The sequence below is a fragment of the Marmota marmota genome, unplaced genomic scaffold (genome assembly GCF_001458135.2).
Source record: "Marmota marmota marmota unplaced genomic scaffold, marMar, whole genome shotgun sequence".
NCBI lineage: Eukaryota > Metazoa > Chordata > Mammalia > Rodentia > Sciuridae > Marmota > Marmota marmota.
In genome coordinates, this window is record NW_026000174.1 from 10,019,269 (window position 1) to 10,034,894 (window position 15,626).

At 45.6% G+C, this 15,626-nt stretch overlaps 1 protein-coding gene across 22 annotated transcripts in view; it reads left to right on the top strand.

The window, feature by feature from the left end:
* The window catches only part of Tenm4 (teneurin transmembrane protein 4), a 2,842,490-nt gene that overhangs the window by 2,792,522 nt on the left and 34,342 nt on the right, over positions 1-15,626 (top strand). For all 22 annotated transcript variants that reach the window (XM_048789141.1, XM_048789145.1, XM_048789157.1 and 19 more), the window contains 3 exons: positions 4,093-4,325; positions 8,372-8,526; positions 13,904-14,781. In XM_048789141.1, coding sequence (XP_048645098.1) covers positions 4,093-4,325; positions 8,372-8,526; positions 13,904-14,781 — 1,266 coding nt within the window. The remainder of the gene's footprint in view (positions 1-4,092; positions 4,326-8,371; positions 8,527-13,903; positions 14,782-15,626) is intronic.

Below are 15,626 nucleotides of genomic sequence, written 5' to 3' on the forward strand. Positions count from 1 at the left end.
GGGAATCAGAATGGATCATACATGGTCCCTGTTCAGGAAATGCTCTCTGTCCACAGAACCAGGCCATCTTCCATCACGTGCCCTGAAACCATTTGTGGTTTATGGAATGTTCCAAGGCCTTGCTACTCAAAAGTACAGGCAACCAACACCAGTATGCTTTGAGAAGTGATCAGAAATGCAGACTCTCAAGTTCTACACCCAGAATCACTAAACTACAATCCACATTTTAGCAAAATCTCCCAGAAATTCATATGCACATTGAAGTTTGAAAAGCACTTCTCAAAAACCACGGTTCCCAAGTCTGCCTGTGCCTTATGGTCACCTGGAAAGATCTCAAAGGTAGATGGCCAGGCCCTTTAGTCACTATAGGCAAGGCTTTTTCTTTAAGCTTTATTTAGAACCATCAATCTAAGATCATCAGCAGTGAGTGTTTCCTACATACCCTTAAGCCAGGGAGGCAGATATTCATTCATTCATTCTCTCGTGAACTCAGCAGAACTTTCCAGAGCATTCACTCCGCATCAGCCAAATGAGAAGCACCAGGGAACTTAAAGTCAGTCTCTGCCCAGAAAGAGTTCAAGATTTTACTGAGAAGGCAGACAACTGAGCAGAAGTGCCTTAAGGCACTACAGATAACTAGAAGTGTAATCTGCTGAGGCTCTGGAGACACAGAGGAATGGCCCGTTCACCAGTGGGAAGAAGTGGGGGTCCAGGAATGGTATTTCAGATGAGGTGGTACAAGGGCTGAGTCTCTGGATATGGGCAAGAATGAGGTGAAAGAGGGCTGTGGAGCTTTGTAGGCCCTGGGCAGCAGCGTGAGGAAGCAGAAAGAACACAGACTTTGGAGTCGAGCAGAGCTGGATTGAAATGCCCTTAGCAGTTTGTGGTCCTGGCAAGTCACGTCACCTCTTCCAACCTCAGTTTTCTGAAATAAGAAAAAAAAAAAAAAGTACCTACCTTTCACGATAATTGTGAAAAAAATGAGGTCATGCAGGTCAAGTGGTAGCACAGTGTCTGAGACAGAGTCAGCATCCATTAGTGGTGTCAGGTACATTGGTATCCATGGGCATCATGTCTGTGGCTCTGTCCTGCCGCCTGGTGGAAGTCCAGGTGGGCATCACAGACACAGGGACAAAGTCTGGGTGGGCATCATGGACACAGGAGCCGCTCCATGTGCTAGGTAGCATGAGGAAGAAATGACTCCGAGAAGTTCAAAGAGCACAACAAGCTGGAAAGGGCATTTAATAATTTCCCTTAATCCTGGTGACAAACCCGTGAGCAAAATGGAGCAGGGACTTCATCATTTAACATCTGAGGGACCTACAACTTGACCTAGTTGGGGGACTTGCCCCAATTAAAACCTATACTTTCTAAGTTCCCAACTAATGTTCTTTCCCCTATGCTTAACTAACCACCAAACCACAAAGGAGGTGGCCACAGCTCTTACAGACTCTGAAATAATCCTGCCAGTGCCATCATCTCCTGGAAGTCACCCACATGAGAAATCTACACAAGTGACATTTCTCTGGGGCAGTAAGACACGAGCTGGAAACTCAAGGGGCTAATCTAAATGGACAGGGCCCCCACCAGATTCCCCCGGGGTCCATCTTCTGCCAAGGTAGATAGCACCAGTTTATCCCGAGTGATGCACAAAGAAATGAAATAATCAGCCCGACTCCGAGCTGTCAACAGGCAAGCTGGAAGATCAGGCTGCTCCGGCATTGCAGGGCAGGATCTAAGGTCACTGCACTTTATTTAGCCAGAATCAGTGTCATCGGGGAAGATTAAATCTGTGCTACAGTATAGAGTAAGTCACAGGGGACATTTCAAGATAAATAGGACACCTGTGCTGTTACCACTGCCCCCAAATGAGAAGTAAAAGAAAAGCTAAGTAATTTGAATGCAAATACTACCTAAATAAGCTGAAAGTGGAGATACCATCCATTAAATCAAGCTGCAGCTGGGATGAGCTAGAAGGCACCAAGCTGAACATTGGAAATAGAGAAATGAACAAAATCTAGTCTCTAATGTAAGTACTAATGGCTGGGTCTGGGAGAGGACCCATAAATAAATAGCCATGACCATTACATTAAGTGTTGTGTAATCTAGATGCAGACCAGCATGGATCTCAGTGCACAGAGAAAAAAGGTTGGGGAAAGTTTGCAAGAAAAGGTACCATCTGAGCTGACACCTGAAGAATGAGTAGAAAAGAAAAGGGGACAGAGCAGGAACAACAGGGACAAAGAGGCCTGAGGCATGTGGGGTGTAGGGTGTATGTGAGGGAGAGCAGGGAGATGGAGCAGCCCAGCAGGAAGGGCCTGGGGTGCTTCTGGACTTCCTCTGTGAGACAGAAGGATCCTGGAAGGGAAAATGTGGAAATAACATGTTGGTATTTGGGCTAGATCAGGAAGCACGGCCTGAAGAGGACCCAGGCTACAGGCAGAGAACCCTGGCCCTGGTTTCAGAAGGAGGTGATAGGACAGCTGGGTTAGGGATTCAGAGGAAGGATCACTAGAGAAAGTCATGTCGTGTTAGACAAATTCAGGGAGAAAACAAAGGGAGAATAGCCCTGGATCTGGATGCCTGGCTCTGTTAGAAGTTGCCAGTCCCCAAGGACACCACCCAAAGCAAGGGATGTTTATGATGAGCAGTCAGGTCCAGCTAAGACCCTCATTGACCTACACCCCAAAATATTACTGTGCCCCAATCATTATATGTAATTCAAAAACACCATTCTGTAAAATAAAATTTTGTTTTTCGAAAGGACCTAAAACCTACATGCTTATAAATGTACCGTAGCCCTTATTCGACCTTTCTGATTCTCTCACTGCATCTTGAAGGATGTGCAGTGGCCTCTCTCAGTATGTGCACTGAAAATGGCCAAAGCCAGGCCATCCCATCTGAACAGAGAAAGATTCTTTTTAATCAGAAAATGCTCCAGAGACTAAGAAGAGGACACCAATATTGCGATGCAGTTTGAGGGCCGGGTGAATGACCAGGAATTGTAAATTAGCTTCCCCAGAGTGGAGAGTTCAAACTTTATTGTGCCCTAGACCAAGAAATTGGTTATCAGGACCATGGAATAACAAAATTCAGGCTTTACAGGTGCTACCTATCTGGTAGTCATTTCTAATGCAAAAACAGACATAATCACTAGTAATTAAAATAACAATTATGATTCTGAGCACCTCCTGGGTGCTCAGTACTTAACAATGCAAGTGCAAATGACAAGGCATTTGTGATTTCAGGTAATTTTCCCAACACACCAGCAAGGTGGCTATAGCATTCCCATTGAACAGTTGAAGCAAACAAGGCTCAGAGGGCTAGGCAACCTGCCCAAGCTTCAGAAGCTGGACATCATAAACCTAGACTTAAAACCCAGACTGATTTGATTTCAAAGCCCGCGCATTTCCCCACCCTGTGGCTAGCATGGTGCCTGGTCTCAGGGCTTCTCCACAGTCTTAATTTTTCTTTCCTTTGTGACCTGAGCCTAGTCTTTGTGACTGATTTCTAGAAACATGCCCTCATTAGCGCTGCTCCTGTTCTGTTTCTTTTTCCTTGGGTTTTGCTGCAGATTTACAAACTAATCCTGCAACTCATTTGTATGTGGCTGCAGGAGGGAGACCGCAGGGCTCCTGAGACAGGAGACAGTGTGGACACCGACCAGGAGTCAGGTCCACCAGGGTCTCCCCTGTTTATCCCAAGATGAGAGTGAGAGCTGCTGTAAAAATCCTATGGAGAGGGCTACATATTTGAACTCTTAGGTTGTTTTTTAAAGTCACAGACCTTCGTGTTTCTAGTTTGACTTAACAGGCCACCTCTGGCAAGCCTCACTGATAGCCTTTTTAAGAAAATACGTATTAGCACCTGATATAGGCACTTATCAGCAAGAGGTTTCTGCATTAGTAGCTGGGTGGGATGGATAGTTAGGCCAACCCCTGAGATTGAAAAATTGAGGAACCATCCCCCAAAGTAGAGACATCATTCCCCCAAGAATATTTTTTGGCTTGGATTCAAAAAGGCCAGGGACACATCTCAAGCTACCTGACAGAGAAGAAAGTGCTCACCACTGGCCGTGTCTTTGTTTTGCAGTCACAGCCCAGCGCATAAATACTACCTGACCACAGACCCCATGAGTGGGGCCGTCTTCCTTTCTGACACCAACAGCCGGCGGGTCTTCAAGATCAAGTCCACCATGGTGGTGAAGGACCTTGTCAAGAACTCCGAGGTGGTGGCAGGGACTGGGGACCAGTGCCTCCCCTTTGATGACTCTCGCTGTGGGGACGGAGGGAAGGCCACAGAAGCCACACTCACCAATCCCAGGGGTAAGGCCTTGCATTGGAATCACTCTCAGTAATGTTTATTGGGGCACTTCCATTTCCAGGAGACCTACATGTTTATCATTGCAAAAAATTCTTGGAAAATACCAATAAATATACAGAGGAAAGTTAGGATTGTGATAATTCTACCTACCAGAAATATTCCCAGTTAATATTTCTTATCTGTTCTTTTCGCCTTTATTCTAAATGTTTGTATGTATATAATATTCACCAAAATCAAGTAAACAAGATGAGGTCACATTAAACAAACTATTTTTGTATCCTGCTTTTTCTCCCTAAATGATATAGTAGGAGCTCTTTTCACGTCATTAAAGAGTCTTATGTGTCCTCATTTTTAATGGCCATATAGTATTCCTCCAAGTGGATGTCCCATCATGTATTTATCATGCTATTGGATACACATGCTCTCTCATGTTATTATTACCAAAAGCACTAGTGTGTCATCTTGGCATATGTTCATGAGCTATGGGGCGATTAACTGTAGGTTTCAGTTTGGAATCCTTCCAAAAGCTAAACTTCTAAATGCTCAGTTTCAGTATTTGTCATTCACTTATTGAACAAGTATGTACGAGTGTGTAGAGCTCTGAGGTTGCATAGATAAGTTCTTTGTAACAGAATAAATAAGACTTGGCTGTGAAGCACTCTGATGTGGGAGAGAGCGAGAAGTGTTCCCTGAGATGGAGGAAGAACTGTGCATGGGGGATCAGAGCTGGAGGAGAGCTTGGACCCTGGGAGTCTTTTTAGAAGGGAAGCCATCATCATACAGACGTCCTGCAGTGGAGGTTTGTCTGTGGTGCCAGCCCCACGGCCAGTGACTCCGTGTCTCAGCTGCAGGGTCCTCATCAATAGAGTGGGGGTAACGATACCATCTGTGTAGACTTCCTAGGAGTGGTCTAAGGGCCAAAATCAATGTATTTCACCTAGTATCCTGTAAAAACATCATGAATGATTATATTAGAAGGCCCGGGTTCAAATCAAAGCAGTACACTCATGAAATCATGCATTCAAATCTAGGCTTTGTCATCTAGTAGCTGTGTGACTTTGGGCAAGTTGCCTAATCTCTCTGAACCTCATTTTCCTCATTTATGTAACGAGGATATACTACAGTTATAGTACAGATTAAATATCATCAGAAATATAAATGCTTAGCACAGCAGCATCGGGCACATAGTAAACATTGCATAAATGGTGACTCCTGTAACTATTGTTATATTGTATTACAATGCATTATGTCACCTCCCATGGTATACCCTCATAGCATATTATCTCTACTGCATGGCTGGAGTGCTCAGGTGGTAACTGTGGGGTAAATATTGTGTCATCAATAGTTAATTTCCCTCTTAATTATGATTTGCTGTATGAACAAGCAGTGAGGAGGGGAGTGAGCACCGACCTTGCTCTTGGGGACCCTGCCTTACAGTTCCTCTCTGCTACTCACTGACTCTGGGACCTCCTCTTCTGGACCTCAGTTTCCCCGATAGTCCATGAGAGGTTAGCCTAATGATCCATTGGCCTCTCTCTGCTACGACACTCTGCTCTCTGAGAATTCAAAGTTTGTTCTTGAGATTTCTGTTCTGCGCAGGCGTCCCTCAGCGGCCCTGCACACTCGCATTCCCTCCCCCTCACACAGATGGAGTGGCAGCGCAATTGCCCAAAAGCCTGCAATTAACCCAGATAAAAATGACAGAGAGTGCCACAATATGCAGACACTCTGCAGTAGGGAGGAGAAAAGATGTCCATCTATTTAGCACAACAAAAAGAGCGGGAAATGAAGTCATTAATCAGGGGACAGATCACTTCGATTAGCCTGTGCAGCCAACTTTGTAAACAAGAAACCCAGTTGTTCATGAAGCACTCATCAGTCCTGGCAGATGGAAGAGAAAGACAGGACAGAGCCAAGAAGACAAGAAAACTCCTGTCTTGGTACTTAAAGAATGAAATTAATTTGCATGCTAGGCAGGGCCCCGGGAAAGGCTCCCAGCCTCGACGAGGCCGCCTGGTCCTCTGTGTGAAACCCTCTCAGGCTGCCCAGCTTCAGGAGGCATGGAAGCCACACCAGTACTCCAGGGGCCATTCCTCAGAGCTGGACCATCCCAGCCTACCTGCTGGCCAAGGAAGAGATACAGGGGCCCAGAACAAGTGCCACAAAACGTACAGAGTGCTGGGTGTTTCTCATAATCCTGATAGCCACTAATAATTATTGATGGCTAACTATTGCAAGTCAGATGTTGGTATCCTCATTTTATTAATGAGAAACCAAGACTTAGAAGGGATGGAGTTTGCTTTGGTTAACGCAGTTGGGAAGTCTCACAGCCCAAGCGTCTCCACCTCAGCCAACCTCGTCTGACCCTTTCTTCTCCCGCCTGCCTCTAAGAAAATCAAGCAGAAGTGACAAGTTCTCCTCAGGCGTGCCATTTTCTGGGCTTCCCCGTCTAGACCAGGCCCCTCTCAGGGGCAAATCTTGCCCTTCATCCCTGAGCATCAACAGTGTGGTAGGGGAATGTCTGACAGGCCATTCTGGGCCTGGGGTGAGAATCAGAATCACCCACGATCAAATTTAAAGTGTGCATTGGTCACAGGCACAATCACCCCCTGAACTAGTATTTCCAAGAGGGAGGTCAAAAGGGTGTGTGTTGAAAACGCTCCAGGTGATTCTGATGCACGTCACTGGCTAAAAAATACTGAGTGCGTATCATGACCACCAAGGTGTTTGCCAAGATCAGAGAGGTGCTCAGGTACACTTGAGATCTGGAGCAGGTCCCCCAAGGGATTCTCACACACATTCAAAAAAGAAATACAGACTTACAACAATACCTTGGTTTGACAGATGAGGAAACAAGTGCAGTGATGTCCAGTGGCTTGTCCAAGATCACACCTGCTGGGCCAGGGAGAAAGTCAACCAAGTGTCAGTCTAGGGATGGAACAGATGATATTGAGTAATCCTGGCTCCTCTCTTCAATGTGCTATCCTTAGACGTTAATTCAACAATATTCTCTATGCAAACCCATAGGATTCTTTTCAGATTATGCTTTTGCAGTGACAAATGTTTTAGTCAGCTTTTTCGCTGCTGTGACTAAAGGACCTGATCAGTACAATTGTAGAGGAGAAGAGGTTTATTCAAGGGCTCACAGTTTCAGAGGTCTCTATGCATAGATAGCAACCTCCATTCCTTGAGGCCCAAGATGAGACAGAACAACATGGCTAAGTGTGTGGCAGAAGGAAGCAGCTCACCTGGTCATCAGGAAGCAGAGAGAGACCCCACTTGCCAGATACAAATATATACCCCAAACCATGCCTCCAGTGAGCCACTTCCTCCAGACACACCCACCAAATCTGCCTCTAGTTACCACTCAGTTAATCCCATCAGGGATCGATTCACTGATTAGGTGAAGGCTATAACCCAATCATTTCTCCTCCAAACCTTGCATTGTCTCACATGTGAACTTTTAGGGGACACCTCACATCCAAACCATAACAACCAATGAAATTAAAATAATAAGGATAGAAAAACTTAAAGAACTATCTTAAAAGAAAAGAAAATTTATTACCAAAAAAAGTAAAATAAAATACAAAAAAAGTGTATTTTATTATTACATCTGCAGGACTTGAGAAGTCAATTAATTTAAATAATGCACAGTGTAGTGAAAAATACCCCCTTACCACTACCTCTAGTGCTTCAAAACCCCTAGAAGTTATGAGTCCAGTTTTTGTGGGTGACTGAGGTGATAAATAAAAATCTCTGGAGGCAGCAAAGCAGGACTAGAGCCCAGGAGAACCTGAGAACCTGGGTTCCATCCCAGTTTCAAACAAAGCACACAGTTTCTGCACCTCCATCTGTTTGTCTTTAGAAGAGAACCCAGGGCTATGGGCGTGGCTCTAGTATGCACAAGGCCCTGGGTTCCATCTCCAGCACCACACCAAAGGGAGGGGGCTGAGTGTCGCAGGAAGATCTGAGGAGACCAGGCTGCCGAGGTGCTTTCTGTCTCCTTTTGGCTCTGATGCTGAATTCCTGTTTTGGCTTCTCCATCCAGGCATTACAGTGGACAAGTTTGGGCTGATTTACTTTGTGGATGGCACCATGATCAGACGCATTGATCAGAATGGGATCATATCCACCCTGCTGGGCTCCAATGACCTCACATCAGCTCGGCCCCTCAGCTGTGACTCCGTCATGGATATTTCTCAGGTGAGAAGATTTTGTCTACTAGAACCCTGGGCCCCTGAGCTCATCCTCTCATCCACCACCCAGCCACCCAGCCACCCTGCTGGCCCTTCATCTTTGCACCAGACAAGACTTTAAAGGATGCCCACTTGGTACAGGCCTTTGATAAGCACCAAGGATGCAGACATGACACTGACCCTGCCCCACTCACCTCCCAGAGGCTGTGGGAGGTCATCAAGAGGGGTAACAAGTGTGTAGGCATGGCAGAAGTTCTGGGAAATCTGCCCAAGGCCAGCAGAGCAGGATGGACAGAGCTTTAAACAGTGTTAATTTAAATCCACAGCCTCCTGAACTTCCTCTTTTGTAACACATACAGGTACTTGCATATTATCTATTCTTTTTCTAGTTCATAAACTGCATGAAGCAGGAATTCTGTCTTTACTTAATCAGGTGGCTAGTACCCATTGAAGAACAGCCCATATGTGTTGATTGATTGACTGAGTGATTGAATCCTGGCTTTGCCACTCACTAGCTCAGTAACTTTGGGCAGGTTTTTAAAGTCTTCTGAGCCCTATTTTTCATCTGAGAAATGGAAATCACTGCCATGGGCCTGGCAGAATTGCCTCGAGAACGCACGCAACAATGCCTGTGAACTTCCTAGTGCTGCTCAACACTTCAGAGGTGGAATAAACTGAATTTCTAAGGTCCGCTTACATAAAGGAGGTGATATTTACACCAGGTTTTAAAGACTGAATAGGGTTTTTTCTGGGTAGCAAAAAAAGAAAAGGAGACATTTCACAGAAAGGGGACAGGATGTACAAAGGCACAGAGATGTTAATGAGACTGATACGTGCAAAGAACATTGGGAAATTGAACGCCAGAGCTCAAGCTGCTTGGAAGGAAGAGGTAGAGGTTGAAATAGGAAGCATGGTCTGGGGCCAATAGGAAAGGACCTTGCCACATCAGGCCAGAGAGTGTGGACCTTGGCAGGTGGGCACCAGAATCCCAGGATAGATCCAGTAGAGACACATGTGACTAGCAATCCAGCATGACCTTAGGATAGCCTACAGTGACTTGGCAAGTGACCCTTTATTGCTAGGTCCTCGGGCTGGGCTTGGCCTGTGCCATCTTGTCAACGTTACCAGAACCTGGGAAATCAGGAGGCTGACTGTGGCGCTTGCTCCCAGCCCCACTCGTCACGCCCGCCTGTTCCTGACACGTGTGGCTTCCCCAGGACCCCAAGGCTGCTGCTGGCGGTCCCAGGACTGTGCCACGTGCCAGTCGGATGTAGTGCAGTTCCCTCTGCGCCAACTACTGTGATTGCTGCGCTCCAGAATGGAATCTGTTCTCTGCCACTCGTCTTTGCAATTTGGCAGGCTTCCCCTTGCTGGCTCGAGAGTTTCCCTCTCCAGTCTGTGAGCAAGCTGGAATCACCTACCAGGAAGCAGCCACGGCCTAAGGATGTGCATACAAGTATTTTCAATTCTCAAAACGGGCCCTCAACCAGCCAGCGCAGGGTGCTGAACATTTTCAATCCACACATTGGAAAATTGTTTAACTTTAGATAGAGACACTGCCAAGCAGTTAGAGCAAAGGCTTGGAAGACAACTGGCATATATTGGATGGGGGAAAAAATGAAAACCCACACTTACATTCTGAAATCCTAGACTAAAAATTTCTTTACTGCTGGCCCTTACTACCTTTGTCTGAATCTAAGCATGGATTTTTTTTTTTAACAAAACTCTAGTGCAGGCATATATTTTGACATACACATATGGGCAGCAGGTACTGGCTTTCATTCTCAGAGCTTCCTCTGTTACCAATACCCAGCTACTTGGCTGTCCCATCTCGAACAGGGAGGGAAGCCAAAAACAGAACACAGCTAGGAGGCAAGGGTACAAAGGGGAGAACCCAGAAATCTGGACCAACGTAGGAGGAGACAAAAACCAGGTCCAAGATGAGAAAAAGGAGGGAGGCATGGAGTAGAGAGGGGGTAGATTACATGCCTGTAATCCCAGCAACTTGGGAGACTGAGGCAAGAAAATCATGAGTTCAAAGCCAGCCTCAGCAATTTAGCAAAACCCTAAGCAACTCAGTGAGACCCTGTCACATCTAAATAAAATATAAAAAGGACTGGGGATGTGGCTCAGTGGTTAAGTGCCTCTGCTTTCAATTCTTGGTACAAATAAAAAGAAAGAAAGAAAAATCTGGATATTAATATAGCCAGGTATGGCTACCCCAGACAGAGCATCACTCTCTACCTAGGGACCAAATGAGCACACTCTATGTGCTGGGTGCTTTTCTAGTGAGATTAGAGAGCTAAGCATAGCTTCTCTTTTCTCATGTAGCCATCACAGTAATCCTGTAGGGTAGATATTAGAGATAAGGAAACTGAGACCTGGTGAAATAAAAGGTGTTATTTATGCAGAGCCCTTTACTAGATTTCATCAGAGATGCGAAATGAATTTCTTAAATAAAATCATGTAAGTAAACGCCTAGTACAGTGCCTGGCAGCTGCCAATAGGGTGTCAATATTAGGTTCCTTTAAAATCCACAAAAGAACTTCCATGTACATTGCCTCAGCCGATCCCCACAACTACCCTATGCAATATTTATTACCCCTTTTGCTATGGGGTGAGAATGTCAGTGTCTAGGAAACTTGAGTAAGATGACGCTTCTGGTAACTGTGGAATTGGAGTCGAAAGTGAGGTGTCCTGCCCTCCATCCTTTGCTGGGTCTGTGCCATTTGCTGGCCATTCATTCATTCATGTGACAGTCATTTCTGCAAGCACATCACTCTTTAACAAGGCAGTCAGCTCAGAGTGCCTCAGTGAAACAGAGAATACTCAGGAAGACAGGGTGGAGGGGATGTCCCTCCCCGACACGACCCTTAAACTAGGAGCTGGAGGACCTCCAGAGGCATAAGGTCTGCTCCCTCTGTTTTGGTGGTGGGAAATCAAGCCAAAGGCAGAATCATCCCTGATCAGAGGTGAGACCAGATTGGCTTACATACAGTATGGCCCAGAACCATCATGCCAGCTACATGACAGAGCAGCTCTGAGAGCAATGCCTTCTCCACCCCCGGGTGCCCCTGTATATGCAGCAGCTTTCGACAACATGCTTGCTGTTCATTTCTTCCCGTTTCCTCTCTCCTTTCCCTCTACTGATTCCCTCTTCCCCCCCCCACCCACCCACTCATCAAGACGCCATCTTTTCATCATAATGACAGGCAGAAAGGTCTCGCAAGCAGGTCCCCAAGGTGCCACAGGACCAGAGGGCATAAAATATTTAGCAGCCAGTGTTGACAAGAAATGGGTTTTAGAAAATTGAAAATTCTCCTGTCACTTTAGAGCAAACTGTGTTCTTGATGCAGCCGAAAGCTGGCACAACTGTGCTCCAGAGAGCACTGGGGAGCATGAGCGGCAGTCCAGGCCACAGCTCTGCAGGGTCTGCAGCGCCCTCGCTCTGTGCAGACAGCCAGGCACTGGGGTCGGGGGTGAGGAGACAAGACCCGAAGACAGACTGCTCTGAAGAACCGAAAAAGGGCTCGCCCTTCCTGAGAATGGCCCTGAGCTAAGGGGACAGATGAAGGTGGCCTTGCCTAGACATATAATTTATTGGGGTTTCATTCTACCTAGGCAAACAATCACATGCACCTTGCAAGAAATTTGAAAAGTTTAAAATCACCAGGAATATTAAAATGGCCTTTTATCCTAGTATGGTTAATGTTTTGAGATATATCCGTCAAGCTTTTAATCTCCTCTCTATCCATAATCGATCTAATTTATGGTTATGTTTCCTCCTAATTGGAATCACACTGTGCTTACAATTCTGTGACCTGTTCTTTCTCCTTAACACATAGCAAACATTTCCCCCTGTCATTACATATCCATCTATAATGTCACTTATAATGATTACACATAGTATTCTTATTTATGAGTGAACTAAATATGCTATAATTTATTTAGCCAATTCTCAATTGTTGGGCATAACTCCAGTTTTTCACCCTTGTTAAAACTGGGTCTGATGAATATGCTTGTAGACAATGGTATACAAGAGAAAATTCCTGGGAGAGAAACTTCTTATCTAAAGATCTATATTAGTTAGAGTGGACTCCATAAGGGACCAAAGAGCAAGGGTTTATAGGGGGCTCAGGAGCCCTAAGTTGAATAGTCTTTAGTTAGGGCCCAAAAATCAGCAGAAGGAAACACTCATCAACACTTCCAACCCTGTGTGGTGTGGTTGGACCTCTTGAAGGCACAACTAGTGAAGTGCCAGTAGTTCCCAGTGTGATCTATCCAACAATCCATGCCCCATGTCCATTGAGTAAAGCTCTCCTCACCTTAAACCCTGAAGGTTGCAACCTCTTAGGTTCCCACTTAAAGACTTACCAGTCAGGCTCAGAAGAAGCTCAGAGTGGGGCCCCAGACCTGTGAACCCCTAAATCCTACTGCCAACTTTATTAATCCTTTCCAGGAGGACCAGTTCTCAAAGGTATTAGAAACCTAAATTATGAAGAGCAGGGCTTCCTAAACTTCAGTGGGCACAGAAATCACCCAGGGATTTTGCTTAAATGCAGACACTGATTCAATAGGTTTGGGGCAATTCTGACCAGCTCCCAGATGATATCAATGCTGTTTGTCTGGTTATCACCCAATATAAGAGGCAGGAATCCAGTTATGTTTCCCAACTCCCAATTAGAATCACCCAGGAAGCTTGAAATAATGTCAATGTCCAAACCCCACCCATGGAACTGACTCAGGGTGGGATATGAATACCACTATTTTCTAAAACATCCCCAGACTTATTTGAATATAGGGCCAGATTTGAGAACCACTGGTTTATAACTGTGTCTGACAGAGCCATGGTTATTCTGTCTATTATTTGAGAAATCATCTTTTACACACGTATCACATCAGCCATTCATGAAGTCTCTTCTAAACCTCTGAACAAGTCCTACTTAGCCTCCAGACTTCATCTGCCTTCCCCTCCCACCCCCATATCACTGTTTGAGCACTCTGCACAATTATTATTTCTGTTTTCCAGATGTGAATATTGAGGCTCAGAGAGGCTCAGTAACTTGCGCAAGGTCATAAGTGGTAGAACTAGGATCTGAACTCAGGCCTGTCTGACTCCAAAGTCCATATTCTCACCGGCTACTTTCTGTTGTTATCCCCTCTTCAGGTTTTGTCAGTCCTGACAGAGACCATCAATGTCTCAGTGAAATGGTTTTCCTGTGCTCAGGGGGCTAACACTCCTTTTTTGATGGTAGGCTCTGTAAGGATTGGCCAAGACTATATGTAAAGGTGCTTTGGATGCTGTTATAGGTTTTAAGGGGGTGTGGGATGATTAGTGGGGGGCATCCTGCCAATCATTTGAGTGTTCATGTCTCCATTGTTAGGTTCGCCTGGAGTGGCCCACAGACTTAGCCATCAACCCGATGGACAACTCTCTTTATGTCCTTGACAACAATGTAGTCCTGCAAATCTCTGAAAATCACCAGGTACGCATTGTCGCCGGGAGGCCCATGCACTGCCAGGTTCCCGGCATTGACCACTTCCTGCTGAGCAAGGTGGCCATCCATGCAACCCTGGAGTCAGCCACTGCTTTGGCTGTTTCACACAATGGGGTCCTATATATTGCTGAGACTGATGAGAAAAAGATCAACCGCATCAGGCAGGTCACCACTAGTGGAGAGATCTCCCTAGTTGCTGGGGCCCCCAGTGGCTGTGACTGTAAAAACGATGCCAACTGTGATTGCTTCTCTGGAGACGATGGTTACGCCAAGGATGCAAAGCTGAACACCCCGTCTTCCTTGGCTGTGTGTGCTGATGGGGAGCTCTATGTGGCCGACCTTGGGAATATTCGAATTCGGTTCATCAGGAAGAACAAGCCTTTCCTCAACACCCAGAACATGTATGAGCTGTCCTCCCCCATCGACCAGGAGCTCTACCTGTTTGATACCAGTGGCAAGCATCTGTATACCCAAAGCCTGCCCACAGGAGACTACCTGTACAACTTCACCTACACTGGGGATGGTGACGTCACTCTCATTACAGACAACAACGGCAACATGGTTAACGTACGCCGAGATTCTACTGGGATGCCTCTCTGGTTGGTGGTCCCAGATGGCCAGGTATACTGGGTGACCATGGGTACCAACAGTGCACTCAAAAGTGTGACCACACAAGGACACGAGCTGGCCATGATGACATACCATGGCAACTCTGGCCTTCTGGCGACCAAAAGCAATGAAAATGGATGGACAACCTTTTATGAGTAAGTATCTAGCTGTGGCCATTTGATGGCTGTTTCATTAGGTGCATTACAGGTTAGAGATGAATGATGGAGTTTCATTCTTGAATGTATTTCATTTTTAATTCAGGACTTGGGATGCAAACCATTACCTTTAATATTCTCTCATGTTCATATTCTAGATGATTTCTCCTGAGAAAGAAATTTGTGTAGTGGAGAAGCTACGAGCTTTGGAATCAGAGGATTTGGGCTTCCATCCTAGCTGCACCATGGATTTCATTTTTCTGGGCCTTAGTTCTACATCTATAAAATGCTCATGGTGAACATAGTACAGGGAGATGATATAGATGAAAAGTCCTTGATAAACTGCTAGCCTCTCCAGATGACCACTGTTCAGAAACATGGTAGTGGGAGAAGAACAATTCCATATAGGTGAATTTTTTTGCAAATTGGAGCTCACATCTTTAAGTACCAAATTTTTTTTTAATTTTTACCATTTTAGATGACCTTGTTATGAGGTGCATTACCTGCCTCCTTTCTGAAACACGTGACACAGATCTAACATAACCTTTCTATTTATGAGTCAGGGTTGTTAATAAGGAGGAGCAACAATGGCATATTATGCTGTTGTAGGAAAGAGCTTCTGTGGGGAGACAAGGATGCAGAACCCTTTGCCCTGCCTAAAGTAATGCTCAACTACTCTTTTCTTGGCCCCTCCATGGGGAGTTACTGTGTCCCCATTTGTTTTCAGTCACAGTGCTCACCTCATCTAGCTACATCCCTACTTACCCCCATACAGGGCTTCTTAAGTGGTGTGGTCAGAGAAGCAGAAGTTCAGCTTATTACAATCCCAGCCAAAATTAAATAGA